The sequence below is a fragment of the Triplophysa rosa genome, linkage group LG1 (assembly GCF_024868665.1).
Source record: "Triplophysa rosa linkage group LG1, Trosa_1v2, whole genome shotgun sequence".
NCBI lineage: Eukaryota > Metazoa > Chordata > Actinopteri > Cypriniformes > Nemacheilidae > Triplophysa > Triplophysa rosa.
The window spans coordinates 37495836-37515241 of record NC_079890.1 but is presented as its reverse complement, the minus strand read 5'-3'; the positions used below and the strand labels follow the sequence as shown (position 1 = coordinate 37515241).

Below are 19406 nucleotides of genomic sequence, written 5' to 3'. Positions count from 1 at the left end.
GGCAATATGAGCGTACAGCAGTTGCACAAACTGTCTGTTAAAGAGTCGAGTGGGCTCATAGAGGTCATTCATTGTCTCGACTGTGTTGCAGAAAACACATTTTACACGCTGTTCACAAAACTACACTCGTTTCTGTACCTGCTGCACAGGCGCGTCGCGAAGGCCACGCATGACCATATTTGGAGCTGGCAATTACCGGATGGGCGAGGTCACCTGTCTGCGTCAGATCCGAAACTACCTGCTGCAGATCATTTCCTCAATCTGCTGTTCGTGGCGAGGCGTGTGAAGAGAACAGCTGCGACAAACCTTATACACCACGGATAAAACACTTTAGGATTTTCATTTCCAGGCTTTTGGTTTTATCGAATGGAGCCTGTGAGGATCGTACGATTAGGAGTTATTGTTTTTCTTTGTCAGGTAAGATTTCCCACCGGGCGAAGTCGAGTCGCGAAAGCGCTCGAGCGGTTCCGCAGAACGAAAGTATTTGCTTTGTCCGTTAAGTTCATATGTATGTTTTTATTTTCTTACTCAATAAGGTACTTTCGTGTGGATTTGCCGAGGAGTCGCCATGCACACCTGGCTTTGAGTCGGAATTATTTGTGTTTCAAGTGCACAGAGAGCACCTTCATAAGGGGAAAAGACTAGGAAAAGGTGAGACGCCCACAATCCTTTTTAAAAGCCTTCAAATTACTTGAAGATTTGTTAGTTCATTAAATTTGTTAAACAATTTGTGTATTACTTGTAGAAATTTAGCATATTTGAAAAGTTTTCTGTCGATCTCGGTTAAGTTTGTGCTCTCCTCAGCCATTTTTGATCCTCGCGCTAGCTCCGAAGTTCAAACCCGTAACCGTCGTAACTCATTCAGGTGTTTTATTTTTAATTCGCGGCCTCTGTGAAGAGCTTTGGTGCCTGTCATGGATGGAAGATTTAACCCCATTAATAATCCTAAAATAGATGTAGAAAATGCACAGCTTTTGTAACTCTCGTTTTGGTGTGTGTCTGGATCGAAATCTTCAGAGACTTTGCAGCGGTTTTGAAATGTTAATGGTTGGTTAATTCGGATGCATTTCACCCATATCGCTCACGGTTTCTGTGGGTGTGGATGAAAACCGTCTGTAACACCTCAATAGGGAACTGGGCTGAGAGTTTGAGGATTTTTCGCTTACGTTTGAGACGTTTAAAATGTAACTTTTTCATACCTAACTTGGGTGGTGTACGTGGTTAACTCTCTTTAACCATTATCCGTGGGCACAGAGTCCATATTGTGTGCAAAAGGGTTTTGGTGCATTGACTCATCTTGGACATGTTGTGTCATGATGAACAACTAACTGTGCAATAATGCAGGTGCTTCCCAAGAATAGTTATGCCATCCGAAGTGCACAGTTTCGCTTTCATGGTCATAACTCAGAATATTTAATAATAGATGGGAGTTTAATTGACCCACATTTTTATTTAAAAAAAAAATAATTTAAAATTTAAAATGGCGTCAAAAAACAAAATTATTAATACATTTACCTGACCCATTTTAAAGTTTTTTTTATTTTTTATTTTGGATTCCACTTGATCTATAGTTTTTCCCAGCACAGCGTGTGCCCTGCTTGTCCTACTCGTGGTCTTTTTTGAATGGGTTGATGGGTTAACCACTTCCTCTGCACAGACCGCTAATGGTGGTCGATGCAATACATGTGTGAAGCGAGTGTTTAAGTGTCTATACATGTTTAGTCGTCATTATCATCATAGTCATTATCATCTTTCTATAGCAGAGGACCGTTGTAGGTTGTATAACATGCTTGTGAGCAACACCGCAAGCAAAACAAACCTGAACATTGCAAATTGAATCTGGAGTCAAACACAGGATCTAGTAACTTCAGTCAAACTAAAGTAGTCTGAAGAATGTAGAACATTGCATTTGGTTTTCTCTGATTGGATGTTTAATACTACAGTACAACATGTTTTAAACGACTAAGATGTTAATTGCAAAAAAGGTTTTTAAGGCATTTATTTAACAATGAAGCAAAAATTTGAAATTGAGATGTACATGTACATGCAGTAGAGACAAGAAAGCGACAGTATAGAAACCCGTCCTAATTTTGTGCTTTGTGTCTTTCTCTGGCAGTAACGTTCAATACGTGCGATGGAAGATCGAGAACACTCTTTCAGTCCGCCGACAAGCGGTTTGATGTGAACACAGAAGGAACTTTAACACTGAAGAGACGGGTCACTCTTCATGAGGGTCATAAGGTGTTTTCTGTACATGCTTGGGACTCCATTGGCAAAAAGCACACAGTGTTTGTCAGAGTTGAGCGTGCTCACCATCATGAGGGTCATCATATGGATACTGTGGTGAACACAACTCCACAGGTACATGCAAGTTTCTGTAGGGTACAGGCATCCAAGCCTGACCTCTTCTGGACATTTTGAGCTATTTAGTTTGTGTGTGGTGGTTAGTATTGGGAATCAAGAGCGAGCTCTTTATCTGAACCGACTCCTTTTAAAAACACATACTGGGTGCGTTTTCTTTCTCGTTTAAGGTATGAGCGGTCTGAATTGCATGTCATGTAAGAGTTGACACTAGGGCTGTGACGGTGGCAGTTTTTTACCACCACCGTGGTAATGGACAAATCATCTGCGGTGGTTGAGAAATGTGTATTATTTATCTAAATAATATTTATTATATTATATTTGCGTGTAGCAACCACATGACGAGCGGAAGAGAAATATATAACTTATTTAAATACTTGAAATTGTTAAATAGTTAGATACTTGAAATTGAAATATGATATCTGAAATAAATGAGAATGAAACATCCGTCAATGTTTAATGCGCGAATCCATCAGTGAAACGGCACACTACAGCATATGAAACATTTAAATAAACATTGGTAAATAATGAAAACTCAAATGATATAAGTGAAATATTTAATTAAAAAAGCTCTTGTTGCAGTGACAACTTCAGTCAGTCGCGTAACCCAGTTATTTCAGTTAATGTAAAATCTTTTAAATAAAACCATCCACAACTGAAAGGCTACAATTGGCAATCGTTATCGCAACTCTCATATTTATTATACCTATATTTGTGAGAGTGACGTGCACTACCGCCGGTGGCAGTTTGCCACTGTCGTGGCACTTTACCACCGCGGTGGTGCGGTTGTCACGGCCACCGTCACAGCCCTAGTTGACACCTAAACAAATTGGGCATTAAACCAGCGCTTTTTATTGTATTGTCCCTCTGGTTGCATGCAGCAACGAACACAACAATGTAACAGGTGCAGTCCAACTAAATAATTGTTTTCTGTTAACCTTTTCAAATTAATCTGAAAGACTTGAAACACTATTTTGAACTCATAGTTTTCTGTACAAAACTTGCAAGGCCTTGAAAAAAATTGCTGCTTTTAATATAAAATGCAATGTTTTTGATGCTTTACGTTTCAATGGTACTACTAAACTAGAAATATCAAAGAGGTGTTTGGTAAAAAAGGACCAAATAATGGGGGATGGTATTGTTTCAGAAGTCATACTATAAATGGAGTTGTTAATGCTTTTGAAGTAGCTCTCTACAGCATTTAAAGCAGAGCAGTACATACCATTAAAAACATTTTCTTCCCAGATGGAATCTTCCTCTGACGATCTGGTGATTGTGAAGTTTCCAAGGTCTTCAGCAGGACTAAAGAGAGCAAAGAGAGGTTGGGTTATTCCACCTTTCAATGAACCGGAGAACAGCAGAGGTCCTTTCCCAAGAACGCTTTCTAAGGTAAGTGAACATCATCAAAATGACTTTTGTCATTAAAACAGGGTTTGTGTTACTGAGTTTGTGTCTCTCTGTCATTAGATCAAGTCAGATTTTGCCTCAGAAACTACGATGACGTACAGTATCACAGGTGAAGGAGCAGATCTGCCACCAAAGGGCTTTTTCATATGTGACAAATTTTCAGGGACTATTTCAGTGACACAGCCGCTCGACAGAGAGACTAAAGCCTCCTATAATGTAAGTTATTTTTTAACTTTATTCATGATCAGGTCTGTATTTGCAAAACATCTTGAGACTATAGACCGTTTCATAGGACGCACACGTGTCTGACTCCCAGTTAACTTCCGGTTTGGTTTGGCTAGTGTTTAATATAACCATTTATTTTATATTTTATTTTATTTTAATTAATTTGTATAATAATAATAATAAAATATTATAATTATTAAATTGATTTATTGAATTTTGTATGATCATTTTATTAAATAAACAATTTGTTGAATGGGTCCTGTAGTTTGGTTGCATTTAAAGAGACCGTATGATACACTGATGTCTAGTGGTTGAGCTTGGTATCGCAGTCTACATTCAAAATATTGGAGAGAAGTTTAGCCAAGTAGCGGTTGTTCTCGGTTTTGTTTTATTGTTATCAGAAATAATCTACAGGCGCTCTATTGTTTGAATGTGTACCAGATGTTAAGTTGGGGTCACAAAAGTGTGCATGCGCAGTAACGTTTGTTGTTAAGATGAAATCGTATATAGTAGCTCCTAGCTTGGCAAATTCAGAGAAACTCTTAATGATCCAAATTTAGGACTTAGGACATTTTTGTTCTAAGAGTGTTTTTACAAAGCATTTTGGTACTAAAATCAGCTTCTAAATTTGTGAAAAGTAGGACTGAAGTCACCAAGACCAAATCACAACAATCCTAAAGTAAAAGTTGCTCTCAGCAGCTTTGTGAATAGATCTATTTAGACCATGTGTACATGATGTAAAACGGATGTTTTTCCTTAGAGATTTTAAGTTTCACATACACACAACAAAACGATCTGCATTTAAACGGATCTGGGAAAACTATTAGATGTCGTTGTCATGTAAACAAACAGCCAAAATGCATAAAAAGTTAGTGTTAATTTCAAACGTTTACAAATCAAGTATACCACATTAAAAATACTTTAAACGTTATTTTAAAGCTGTCATCTTGTGAATGTTTACCGGCAGTCTTTACAGATTTGTGACACTTAACATGCTCGTGTCTTCAGCTCACAGCTTATGCTATTGGAGAAGGAGGCATAAAAGAGAAGCCAATTGATATCATCATCTATGTGATTGACCAGAATGACAATAAACCTGTGTTTACTGAAAATCCTTTCAATGGACAGGTTCCTGAAGCTTCTCTAAAAGGTAGCTTTTGGTGTTCATTTTACTTCATGAATTATGGGATCTAGAGCTCTTGTGTGTAAAGCTTCAGCTTGTATGAACATATCCATCTTCTCTCTGAAGATTATGAGTTTATGACGGTCACAGCCACTGATGCAGATGATCCAAATACTGATAACGGTGATGTCAGATACAAAATTATCAGCCAAGATCCTCCGTTACCAAGTCCAGATATGTTTGATATCAACACCATAACTGGAGGGATTCGTGTCATTGGTACAGGACTGGATAGAGAGGTGAGAAATGAATTCATTTGATGACCGTATCTTAAAGTGCTGTTGAATGAGTTCATGAAAGAGAAACTCACATGTGAACATCTTCTCTTTCAGAAACACCGCACATATACTTTACTAATTCAGGCTGCATATATGAGAGGAGAGGGTTGGACAACGACGGGCACGGCTGTTATTACTGTCACTGACAGCAATGATAACGCACCTCAGTTTGAGCAAACCACGGTAACGTGCATTCATCTCAATCTGATTTATACACCATTGTGTTCTAGTACATAGGGGTGGGAATCCTTTGGTCTAGGGCTGGGTATTGATTCAGAGGTTCTGATTCGATTTTCGATTCTTAAGCTCTCGATTCGGTTCAATGCATGCATACTAGGGATGCAACAATACAGCTCACCCACAGTTCAATGCGTACCTCGGTTATTTACCCACGGTTTTCGGTTTGGTTCTGATGGCTTGGCACATTAAAGTGTTTTTCATTATTTTATGCATGTGTGACAGGAACAGTATGAAGTTAAGAAAAAAACTATTTTATTGCAATTCTCTTTCTTTTACTTATCTTTAAGCAAAAATCAAATAATTGTACAGATTTACACTGGCAGCTCACAGCAGTACTTAGTTTACTGTTCATCAACATGCCAATAAAATAAGCTTCTGGAGGAGATTTTGCGCATCAGAGTATTTACAGCAATCGCAAGTTTGCATTACGTTATTTTAATGGAAGTAAACAGACAAACATGCGATGCGTTTTACACTGCAAACATTAGCGCTCAATGGGAAAGGACGAAGATAATATATATTAACAAGGAGCGCCACTGCCATTACAATAAATTGGAAGAAATGCAACGCTAAATAGCTGCCCGGAGGCGCTCTTGCTATGACGTTAACAGCTGTCCAAAAGGCCTCTGAGTGGCATGACTTTCGTTAAACGGACTTTGGCATGGTGCTGTAGACGCCCTCTCTGCGTGTGCTGGGAGTGTGTGTGCTGGGAGTAACGCAAACGTGATGCTTTTGTATGCAGTGTGGAACACATGATGAAATACATTCTTGATGTGCCAAATTCGGACATTATCACTTTGGTACAACGGGCATACAATAAAGCCGCTAGGTTCTGGTGCTTCTGATGGCCAGCCTGCATCTGTTAGTCAGCATTATACTCAACAGCACGCTGCTTCTCGTGTTGCAGGCAGCCTCGCTTCACCCCCCGACCACCACTCGCCATTAGATATTTACTCGTGGGGATGAGTTTATCTATCTTAGTGCACAGACATGCAGTCAAACACGGACGGAACCAGTTCAGAAAGTAATTAAGCGCACAAAAATAATTTAAACGCAAAACGGGACAACCGCAATTCACTTGCGTGTATTGAACCGTGGAGGTCGTACCGAACGGTTCAATACACTCTCCAGGATACTCTAAATGACCTACCTGTGAGGTAAGACCTGAACCATTGTAGCACCACTCCAGAGACACCCACAGCCTTGAGGGTCGACAGGAGGATGTGGTGGTTAACGGTGTCAAAGGCGGCAGACAGATCCAGTAGGATAAGTACAGATGAGTTAAAGGCGGCTCATGCCAGTCTCAGGGCTTCAGTGACGGAGTGGAATGACCGCTCTTGAAACCAGACTGGTTGCTGTCCAGGAGGTTGTTCTGGGTGAGAAAGGATGAGAGCTGGTTACATACCACACGTTCAAGAGTTTTAGCAAGTGACTGGATTGGGAGGTGGGGATTGGGCTTGTGCACGTAGTCATCATACAGCCGGCCAACAGGATCCTTTCTACGCTCTCTACGTCATGCACATGCTTTTTATAAATGTAGGGCGACTGCTTCATTCAGAACATAATTTTGCGAGTTCTCTTTATGTATTCAGAGAGTCTGTGAAAATAAACGCCAAACACAGCTGTTTTGGTACCCATTTTTAATTAAGTGGGGAACTGAACAGCGTTTTGTAAGGTACATAGAAAATCCTGAGTCTGGAAGTTGAGACGTCTGTATGATATGCTTAACATTATCTATATACAGAGACTAAAATAGGCCATTCTGCGATTTAATGGCTTGAAACTATACGAATACTGAATGCATACATTTAAATGAACTAAAACCGCAACATGCAGTGTTTGCAAATACCTTTATTACATGTGGATTAATGCGTACAAATGCTGGATGAATGATGTGGATGCGCTATCTAGTGGCTGTGTATGGAAGTCTCTTGAGGCCACGGATTCTTTACTTTTTGTTCAATTATTGTTGAATAATTAATGAATTATTGCTGATTACAGTAAAATTAAATGTAGGCCTAATATAAACTACTCAAGGGGTGCCATTTGTTAATTCCATTATATTTCATATTAGCATAATATATTTGTACAAAGTCACCTAAACAATATTTATATAAATAGGTGCTGTTTAATGAACATTTGAACTGATATTTCCAAAATTGCCATTTAGAATTGGGTGATTATAATGCATGAAGGATAGGCTCCCTGTTGTGACATCTAGTGGAGAAGACAAGTAGTAGCAGTAAGATTCACGGTAATGATCTCTTGCAGTGTGTTCATTGTTTGCGGAAATATGAAAAAAAATCGCTTCATGGCTTTTGAGAATCAATATTGAATCGACCGCATTTAAAAAAAACTATTAATTGAAAAATCTTTTTTTTGCCCAGCCATACTTTAGTCCCTCACGACTCGATTCAGAATCTATTCTAAGGGTCATGATTCGATTCAGAATCAATGCTTGACGTAATTAGCTTATTTGTGATGGCGTGCGTGCGTGTCTAAACAGTCAGTGACAGGTTTTAGGAAACTCTATTTGCACTAATTTATTGAGAGGTCAGCTGTGGTACAGTGAATTAAATGCGCTGCTTCTCCCTGCTGTTCACTCCACAGATTTTGGATGGTCTTTCTCTGTCTCTTGTCTATTTTGTTGGATGTTTTTTCTTTCTCTACTGTTTGTGTATGCTCCGCTGTAGCTATGTGTGCTCTCTAAACTCTACTAATGACTTTGGCCTGGCTTTTTTGTTCCGATAACATCACATTTATTACATTAACAATTTAAAAATATATTTTTTAACATTTGTGAATCGATTCAGAATTGCGATGCATCTCAGAATAAAATTTTACCCCCACCCCTACTAGTATACCTTTCATAGAGAAAGCTAGGAATAATTCTATGCCTCTACAATAAGTCTTTTATGTTTTCAGCACGAAGCATCTGTCCCAGAGAATCAAATTGGTGCCGTAGTGGCCAAGCTCACAGTTACTGATGGAGATGAACCCGGATCACCCGCCTGGTCAACAAAATATAAGATTATAAATGGTGATAAAGGAGGATTTTTCAATGTCAGTACTGGACCCAGTCAGCTCGAGGGAATCATCACCACTGTGAAGGTACAGAATGATCATAATGTTGAGGATAGAATCGTTTGTGGTGACATGCCGTAACTTGCTGTCTGTTCTTGTCCGTACAGCCACTGGATTATGAAAAGACCAAGCAGTACATTCTGTCTGTGATTGTTGAGAACGAGGATCCGTTTGTCGGCTCTTTGCCCACATCCACTGCCACAGTCACCGTCAATGTGGAGGATGTGAATGAACCTCCAGAATTCAAACCAAAAGAGAACGTCATTTACAAACCTGAAGATCTGGCTGTTGATTCTGAATTGATTACTTATACAGCCGTCGATCCAGACACTGCCAGATCACAGAAGTTAACGTAAGAAGTCGGTTTCATTTTTATTTGTAGTCTTGTACAGCGGACATTGAACGTTTGTTATGACTCATTTCCTTTGCTGGTCTTAATCTGCTTCTTTCGCCACCCTCCAGGTATAGAATCGGCTATGATCCCGCCGGCTGGTTTAATATTGTCAAAGAAACCGGAGTGATCAAAGTCAAGAAGCAAATGGACAGAGAATCCGGCATGGTCATAGATGGCAAATACAAAGCTCTCTTTCTGGCTGTTGATGATGATGGTAAGTTGGGTTTCTTTGGTTTGGGGGCTTGATATGGACACTATTGTTTCTTTTCTAATAAGTTTGTACTTGTGTGCAGAAAAAGCACCAGCGACTGGCACAGGAACTCTGATCATCCATCTGGAGGATGTGAATGACAACCCTCCCTCGATTACTGAAAGAGAAATAAAGATGTGTAATAGTGAAGCGCTTCCTGCTATCCTCTCCATCACGGATAAAGACGGACCGCCTCATGCCGGTCCATTTCGTGTCGACACTCATGGAGAAACCCAGAAAAACTGGACTGCCAGGATGAATGAAGAATGTAAGAGTTGACTAACATGTCTAGAGAAATGAGCTGGAAAGTCATGCTGCTTTAACTGGTGTGTCTGACCTGACGGTTTCAATCTGCTTGTTTCAGCAACCAAAATAGAGCTGATGCTCAGGACTACACTGGAGCCCGGCATCTACAATGTCATCCTGAGAGTTTTCGATCAGGGCGACCTGTATCAGGACAACACGATTAAGGCCACAGTGTGTGACTGCAAGGGAGAAGATTTTCGATGCACTGAGAGGCTGGCAGCAGGGTTACCGCTGTCTGGAGTTCTCGGAATCCTCGGTGCAATCTTGGCTCTGCTGTGTATGTATTTCCGTTCACCACTGATATGAAGGGATCATAGCGTGCATGAGAAATGAGTAACAGCAGCAAGGGATGCATTCTTGGATGCAATGTGGGCGTATCTGAATCTATTCACAAATGTTAAAAAATCTATTTTTAAAACGTTCGAATCGAATTGTGAGGATCAAAAGATTCCCACTCCTAACAGGCTTTGTGCCGGTAGTGCATTTTTAAGTTCTGGTAATTGATGAAGCTTTTATTATGGTAGACGGTAGTATCACGGTGATGAAATGCATTACAAAAACATAAGCCAATATCAATGTTAAGGCCATTGCACATCGAGTCTGAAATTTGCGTCCGAAATTTCTGCACATTAAAAAATAAATACGACCTCATGTTGTGTGACTCACATGTACACACTGCCTCCGATATTTTCGTTTGTCATAAAATTCTGACGGTTCAATTTTCTGCATCTTTCGCATCCGTAGCAAGCATTTTGCGAGGCGTTTTGACAATTCAAAGACACCGTACAAACGAGCGCCAAAAATGGGGGGAAAAAACGCATACGAAAATTTCCGACTGTATGTGCAAAGACCTTAATGGTATCAAAAAAAGTTTAATAACCTTTTCTAATATCAACCAGTAATAAGAAATAAATAGAAAGTACAGCTTATTGATAATTTGTCAGGCGTTTAATTAAATATGATAAAACAAACATATTTTACTCCATATTAGATTTTAGTAAGTGAACCCATGTAATGGTGATGATTAATAACACTACTGTGCATTTTCACTACCGTGGTGTACCGTATTACCGAACACCGGCACATGCCTAAGTCCATTTTAGTGATTGTCTCGGGACCTACATTGACCTGTACACAAACTTGTGTTAAAACCAATTCGGGGTTGTAAGGGCAAAGCATGTGTCATCTAATGTTGGAAAGGTTATGCAGCGCTCGCGTAACGCTTCTGAATCTCAAGTGATTACTGTTCCTTTTGCAGTGCTGCTCCTTCTGCTCCTCTTGTTCCTGCGGAGGAAGAGTGGAGTTAAAAAAGAGCCTCTTCTTCCTGAAGATGACATCAGGGACAACATCTATTATTATGATGAGGAAGGTGGTGGGGAAGATGATCAGGTTGGTTTAATTTTTGTAGGGTTGTGGTTCTCGGTCAAATGGAGATTCAATTTGTGACGACACTTGAGGAGCGAGTATTTTGCAAAGTGCTTTTTTTAATGTTTATACAAATTGGTGTATTAGAACAACAGTTTATACTGTGTAGTGTTTTTTCCTGGTGTCGTTCCTTATTCATATCAAATGACTCATTTTTCACAGGATTATGATTTAGGCGTGCTGCACAGAGGCCTGGACAACAGACCAGGAATCATGAGAAATGATGAGATGCCAACTTTTATGCCTGCACCTCAGTACAGACCTCGACCTGCTAACCCCGATGAGATCGGCACATTCATCGATGACGTAAGTGATTGTTAGGTGTATGCAGGTTTAGTTCAAAGGTCTTGTTCTGAAGAGTTAAAATACAATTCTTTTTTGCACCGTAGAATCTGAAGGCCGCAGATAATGACCCCACCGCACCTCCCTACGACTCCCTGCTGGTGTTTGACTATGAAGGTGGAGGCTCCGATGCCGGTTCACTTAGCTCTCTCCACTCGTCCAGCTCAGGGAACGACCAGGACTATGATTTCCTCAATGAGTGGGGCCCGCGCTTCAAGAAGCTGGCGGACATGTATGGAGGTGGAGAGGATTAAAACAACATCTTTGAGAGCTGTTTTTGCTCTGCTTGTTTTCTTCAAGCGAGAGAGGCACGTGGATGTTTAAAAGGTGTGAAATAAGGGACAATTTTTATACGGTTTTCACTTTGTCTGGTGATTGTATGTTTTGCTCGAAGGTAATAGCACTGCTGATGCGTCGCCAACTTTAAGAAAGATTTATTGACTTTCACAAGTGTTTACTTGTCCTCCGTAGTCTGGGCAGGAACATGGCTGAATTTTTTTTAAAACAAAGCTCCAACTTAAAGATATATTCTATATTTGCTTGCAGATATTTGATCTATGGATAATGAACTGAGAGTACAGCGCAGGATGTTGGTCCTACATTTTAAGCTGTCGATGCCTTGTATATTTTGTTATGGATTTAAAGTTTGCTAAATGAATTTATCTTTTTACCATTTCTTTGGCATTAAAGGCTAATCCAAAGCATGAACTGTACTGTACATTTTCTGTTTTTTAAGAACACTGATGTGATTGTTTTGCAAGGTTTTTTTAAAACTGGCATCCACTTCTGTCCTATTTTCCTAAACCGAGGATGTTAATCAGCTGTTTTTCTTTATACAGTTTTATTTTGGTAATGTTTAATAAAATATGCAAATGAGCATCATTTTGAAACAATTATACGTATACTGTGTTCATTTTTTATTAATTCAATTTAAAGTGTGCATTTAAAATGCCTTATGCTATAAACAAGATGTACGCAGAATATGTAAACGCATTAAAGAGACGCTAGGTGGCGACATTCATCCTCTAACTTGGCATTTCTTTGATATCGGCTGATAAAAGTTTCTAAAAAAGCACTGTCCCCACATTTGTGTTACTTGGTTTGGCTTGCTGGCTGTATTTTAATAATAAAAAATGTACTTAACTAGAAATGTGGAACAGTAAACAGTTGAAAGGACAATTTTTAAGCCCAATACCGTTAGGATTGATATTCAGTTAGTTAGCGCACACAAACTCATTTAATGCTAAATACTTAATATGTGGAATACGTGTATGTAACAGAATTGAAACACTATTTTTCCTTTTCGACATGAATTGCTATATCGACTAAATCTAACCATAATCTGTAACAAAGTGCTTTACCTTCCCAGATCTAAACCTTTACCTGCCTTATCTGACTGCATGTGCAGCCAAGTAAAGCAAGTTTATTCGTGAATCTTGACAAAAATGTATCAAAAACAAAGACTTATGCAGTATGACTTAAACATAGGTTCTTACTTTAAATCTGTTAGTTTAATCTATCTTTGTTTCGAGTATACAGGAGCAGGTTTGTAAGCATTTTAATAAAAGTAGCTTATTAAAATGAACAACAAACCATTACAAAATATTTTCAGCCTTTTTGAAATGTATCTTTAAAACGCAGATCACTTATGTCTACTTGAAGAGTTAATTAGCAAAAATCATGGTTTTTATTGTGCATTCCAAGTAATATAAATCAAACTACAGTTGGGTTGTTTTAAGAAGTAACAGCTCAATAAAACGTACTTTTTGAAAATCTGTTTTTGGAAATGAACTCTTCACTTATTTATTTAATAAATTTGTTTTATTATTGTTAATCATTCTCCGCATTTTTTTATCATTACTTGCGTTTATAAACTTGTGTGGCTATTTTTATTCTTAAACCAACACGTGAGATTGATAGTTTCTAGCAACATAGGCTACTTATTGGCGACTTGAAGACATGCCACATGTTTATAAAAACAAAGTTATTCTATTTTCATCTCGCGCATGCACCTGTTATGCTGCGGTATGTCGGGACACACGTGGCTCCGCCCCTTGCACTTGTCCCTCACTTCTGATTGGCTCAGCGGGATCTCTATGGTAATTTCCGTCTAGCCTTGCACCTGACTCTTTCTTCACTCAAAGACGACCTCCAAGCATCAGCTATTTATTCAACTTCCAATCTCTGTGTTAAAAGATAGCAGGACTGCTCAGAAGAAGAGAAAACCACTGACGATGCCAAGATCTTTCCTGGTGAAAAAGCACCTTAGCAACAAGAAGCCTGACTATGCTGTGCTGCAGGACTCAAAAAAATACGGTAAGTTATTTTTCAGACTTAATTCTGAATTAAACATTAATTCAGAAGTTAGTAGAAGTTAGTAGTTAGTCAAGTTGGCTAAACTGTTTGTTCTGTTTAAAATATACTTCGTTATGTCTTCTATGAAAACCTTTTTCTTTGTTTGCATTGTTTTTTATTAAATAGGCCTGGCTATGTTAAATATATAAATGTTTTCCAGATTACTATCTTACTACTTAGTCATCAAAATTAAAATATCAAATATTGGAATGTTAAACAAATAAAATATGATTTAAATTATGTATCATATATAAGTATATAACAATTATACGTAAGTACATATAAAATATTTGTAAAACATATATAAATGATAAAGATATGAAATGTAAATAAATATGAGATCAATATAAATAAATATTATTATAACAAAATATAAATAAATAATATAATTTGGTATATATAAGTTAGATGTTAAATCTGTATGTGAAAAACACATTTAGTCAGGTGTCCATTGATTTGACTAGTATTAGACTATTAGTATTAATAGTACTTATTAGTGATATTAACTAAACTATATAATAATTATATGTGATACCTATCTTTGTAAAAATATGTAAATTATATATAAACAACAATATATCGTATAATTATATAGGTATATTATATATAAACAATTATATGTGAAATATGTACGTGTTAGTGTCCCAAGCTTTGACTAGGAGTGTATAAAAATAATACTAACATTAGTTCAACTTTATTACAGTTATAAACTTATTTCAAGCGCTGTATATTTATAAGGGAAAATGTATATACAGTGTAGGTGCCACAACTGAGCACTTAATATCTTGTGATCGTGTGTTAAACTTTTTATGACTACTCACAGATGTTTAATACACATACTACATAATGAGGAAAGTTTGAAAAACGAGAATAGATCCTCTAAACGTAACAGGTGCAAAATCTGTCACAAAAGAGGGGCTCATTGTTGCCCTGTGCTTTGGGATGTGAAGAGTCCTATTAGAAGAGATGAAGACATGAGATCTTTTTATCCTGCAGTGCCCTGAAATCTACAAGTTTGTTCACCACTATTTCATACATAGTATGACATAATATAATCCGTTTAATCTCATGCTCTTTTTATCAGTCCTCATGTGGCCTTTCCTGATGGCCTTTTTCAAGGGTTTCAGATTATTCTTTTAATTGCTTTATTAAAATTATTGAAACGATTTAAATATTAAATAGATAAATGTGTTTAAAGTAATAATAATAATAATAAGACAAATTTGATAAGACAAATGCTTCAAAGCTTCAAATGCCGAAAAGCTTTATATCTTGATCGTCCAAGATGACTCATGCACTATATTTCAATTTCTCAGATAACATACAAGATTCTGCTAAACTTCTCTTTTTGTGTTGAAAAGCGCTGTGGAACAACGTAAGACTTCATGAATAAATGATCAAAATTGCATTATTGGATTATGCGTAAGTGTCAGTATGAAATAATCTTAGGGAATTGTTGCATAAATTCATCAGAGGATAGATTTGAACGGCAAACCCTTTAATGTAGTGAATGTCACAGTTTATACTGATAATATTTCGTACACGTCTCCACACAGAGGTGATGACAGAATCTCCAAGCTCCAAACTCCGAACCCTGCATCCCCATCAAACCGTGTTTCCCGCCCCACATCATGTGATCTCAGCACCGATCGGCTCTCTCGATTCAGGGATGTACCTGCCTCCACAGCACCCGAGTGTGCCCATGGACGGCCCGGTTCTGGCTTTCACTTACCCCGTGACGCCCATCGCCCTGCGAGACGTGCAGCCTGTGCTCTCAACGCTAGAACCCTTCCAGCATTCCCACAGTGACCCAGACGAAAAACTCACCGTGTCCCAATTACAACCGGGCACCAGCGGTCAGGAGCGCCGAGACGGATGTTTGGACTGCCAGAAATCTTACTTTACCTTCTCTAGCCTGAGCAAGCAGAGGAATCTACCCTGTGAGTGGCAGTGCCAGAAGTACTTCAGCTGTAAATACTGCGATAAAGAGTATGTGAGTCTCGGAGCGCTGAAGATGCACATCCGAACGCACACGCTGCCTTGTGTGTGTAAGCTCTGCGGAAAGGCCTTCTCCAGGCCATGGCTGCTTCAGGGACACATTCGCACACACACGGGTATGCCCAGGGATTTATATAGAATGTAGTCGGTTTTATATCTCCTGCTTTGAAATGGGAAGGAATAATTCAACCTAAAGTGAAATATTTTGTCATTCGCTTTTATGTCATAAAATGGGATGTTTGGCATAAATGGCTCATTTTCACACAAGGTTAATTACCCAGAAGCTACAAACACACCAGTCAGACCAACCAAACTTGAGGACGCAATTTACTGAAAATCTTCTGCTTCACTGTGTCACACTATTAAGAAAATTACCCATGGTTTTATTACAGTAAACGTTTACCAACCATGTTTATTTGGGCGGACTGTGACCACAGTTTGACTACAAATATCACGGTTAAACAATGGTTGCTGTAGAAAAATCTGGGTCAATTTGTGGTTACCATGGTTTAACTAGTATCTGTGTTTTGGTTTTATTTGTAGTAAAGCCAAGGTTCATTTTCGTAAGGGCATGCCAGAGATGATGCGCCAGCTCGGACATCATACCTAAATGTGCTTTCGTGCCCAAAGTTCACCGTTTATCAAAACAACAGCACAATTTAATATGACTTACAAGGGGAGTCTTTAGGGTAATTACAGGCCGGTTTCACAGACAAGGTTTAAGGCTAGTCCTAGAGTAGCGTTAATGTGTAACTGACTATAACTTGCCTAGAATTATCTTAAAATATATCAGTGCCATTGTTTTGTTTCAAGATGGACACCAGTAATGTATCTTCTAAGGCATTTTTATAGAAGCGACACAAATATCTTAATTAAATAAGGCATAGTCGTGGCTTAAACTCCCAGTGAAATTAAAAATGACAGTGCCTATTTTTTCATGAAATATTGTAGCATTTATAGTAAATAGTTGATCAATGTGGGTTATTCTCTTTTTAAAATTCATGTGCCCTCATAATCTTCAGTTAAAATCTGAAAATGCACTTCCGTCCTCTAATGACTATCCATATTAAATGACGTATGTTAGGCGGCTTGGGCGGAGCATCCGTTAACTCCTCCCCTTCAGCTGTCAGTCTGCTGCCAGTTCCATTTCAAAATGCAATGGCTGTTTTTATACATCCAATCAATTCGCAGAGAAAGACGAAAGCCACGCCCACTCTTTCATTCGGAAATGCGTCAAAATACAGAAGTAAAAACGATCGCAACTTTCACAGGGATCACAGGGACTTTAAGTCTGTGAAACCGGGCCAACCAGTTTTAAAAATTGATATCAAATAGTATTTACGTAAAACTATACAAGAAATAAGATTGGTTGCCATAGCAATAAAGTTAAATAAGTTTAAGTTGAGGCACTCACATTGATGAAATGGAAATAAAACTAACCTAAAACTTTAATAGAAATAAAATAAAGTAAACAAAAATAATCAAATGACAAAAGCATGTGACAAATTGCTAAAAAAAATCTGAAATAAACATGAAAACTAAAAATGTAAACTTAAAATTTAAATAAAAACAATACAAAACATAAAACCACAAAAAAAGCTACAAAAAACTATAATAGCTTTGGTTCTTACAACATAATTTGAACTGAACCTTTGCATTGTAACATGCACTGTACATAAAATGAAAATGATCAAAACAGTCCTAATGTGCATTTGTTTGTATTCTTTTCAGGTGAAAAGCCGTTCTCCTGTCCGCACTGCACTCGCGCATTTGCTGACCGGTCAAACCTTCGAGCGCATCTACAAACCCACTCTGAGATCAAGAAATATCAGTGTCGAAGCTGTTTAAAGACCTTCTCCAGAATATCACTCCTGTCAAAACACGAGGAAGCAGGCTGCTGCCCGATGTCCCGAAGTTTATACTGCCAAAGTCAAGACTGACAGAACGAAATAATCTGATATACAGACCCACATATACTGAAAAATCATATGCTGTATGCAACCTTAAATATTTTTCAATGAAACCGTTTTATGATAGATGTGATGGATTTTCATGTTGAGATTTTGTAATGGATAACGCAAACAATAAAATATATATTTTTAATAATATATTGTGTCTGTCCTGTTTGGTATTACGTTAAATTGTGAAATTGTTTAAAATTACCATCTACATTACAAGTCAAACATTTATCTCAAATTTGTTTTGATTTCAAAGTTGAGATTGAAGAGTGAAGGAAAATCTCAATCCTAAAAAAATGTAAAAAATCCCAGAATCCCTCTGGCAGTGTAGTGCTTGTGGCTTGTGGATCTGCTTGTAACGAGAGACATCGCAAACTCTTTTGGATGTGATTTTTACTTCTTGTTTGGACTTGAAGGATTTTGACTTGAACCCCAGAAAGTATGTGACGGATTCACATGCCACAGCTTAGACAGTATTAGTATGTCTATATTGAGGGCAGCTGAGGAAAGGAAAATTCGTTGAGGCTAAATAAAACCAACGTGTTTCCCATTTGCAATCATGCATGGAAAAAATGTTTGTATAAATATCTGTTTATTGGCAGGTGGATGGAGACCAGCTGCATGCCACGGTGGTGCCGGGCCAGATCTCCATCAGCAGGGGTCTACGTCTCTGATTTCTCTCTCGTCTGAGAAGTGATCAGACAAACGTATACGATTCAAACCCTCGGCGAGAAATGACTCCTAAATAACCCTAAATAATAATAATAGTATTGAAGATCTCAATATGAACTCAAGCATTTCTCATCAAATTTACTCTACAATCTACATTCATTATACACCTCCATACTCTTCATGGGTTCATCAATCGTCTCATTTTTGGTTTTTACTTCTCCTATAAGCAAATATTGGGAGATACAGCCGTGACATAAGTGGAACACAACGAAACGCTTCATCAACGTTCCCGAGAGTCTAAAAGATACATGCAAAAAATTGCATCGAGCAATTGAGACTGGTCTCCAAACCACACAACTGTGTTGGATTTCATGGATTTTAGGGGCTCCCTGCAGGTGCACTTTCAACACACAGCTGACCAAATTGATCAGTAACACGTTCTCTTCCCATCTTCAGGGACAGAGGGCAGAGGTCTGGCTCCGTCTGCAAGTCTCTCTGGTATTTGACTATAGTACTGACACAGTAGACACAGTCTGGAATTCCTCGGTTTATCCTGACTGGAGCCGGCATGCCCGAACCTTCACCTCCATACTAAATATATACAGTATATCCTCCTCATTCTTCACCTCCAGATCAACCTGTCACCTACATCTTGACACCGAGAAAGAAGTTCCTAAACAAAAGCTCTCAATAGCAGACGTGACCCTCCATGACGTTTGCGTCAGCCGATGCCGTTGCCTCTAACTATAACCACAATGACTCCACAAAAGAGACGTCCAGCTCTATAAATATGCTGTAGTCAGGGTGAGGGAGTGTGAGATTACCCCTAAACTGCTTCAGACGGGGCAAAAAATAGGCTAGCGCAATGCTCTACCAACTGAGCTACTGAGAGGGAGAGAGAGAGAGAGCGAGAGAGCGAGAGAGAGAG

The 19406-nt window shown here is 38.5% G+C and overlaps 2 protein-coding genes across 2 annotated transcripts; both read left to right on the top strand.

Annotated features, from left to right (window-relative positions):
* Positions 1 to 243: 243 nt before the first annotated feature.
* Positions 244 to 12391, top strand: LOC130558347 (B-cadherin-like). The gene is made up of 16 exons (XM_057340746.1): positions 244 to 417; positions 537 to 651; positions 2117 to 2361; positions 3607 to 3750; positions 3829 to 3984; positions 5002 to 5143; positions 5243 to 5415; positions 5509 to 5637; positions 8620 to 8805; positions 8886 to 9130; positions 9241 to 9386; positions 9466 to 9690; positions 9787 to 10005; positions 10987 to 11117; positions 11316 to 11459; positions 11543 to 12391. Exons 1-16 carry the CDS (start codon positions 367 to 369, stop codon positions 11747 to 11749), a joined length of 2658 nt encoding a protein of 885 aa, XP_057196729.1. The 5' UTR covers positions 244 to 366; the 3' UTR covers positions 11750 to 12391.
* Positions 12392 to 13446: 1055 nt separating this feature from the next.
* Positions 13447 to 17925, top strand: snai3 (snail family zinc finger 3). The gene is made up of 3 exons (XM_057342079.1): positions 13447 to 13811; positions 15407 to 15964; positions 17580 to 17925. Exons 1-3 carry the CDS (start codon positions 13730 to 13732, stop codon positions 17786 to 17788), a joined length of 849 nt encoding a protein of 282 aa, XP_057198062.1. The 5' UTR covers positions 13447 to 13729; the 3' UTR covers positions 17789 to 17925.
* Positions 17926 to 19406: the final 1481 nt, after the last annotated feature.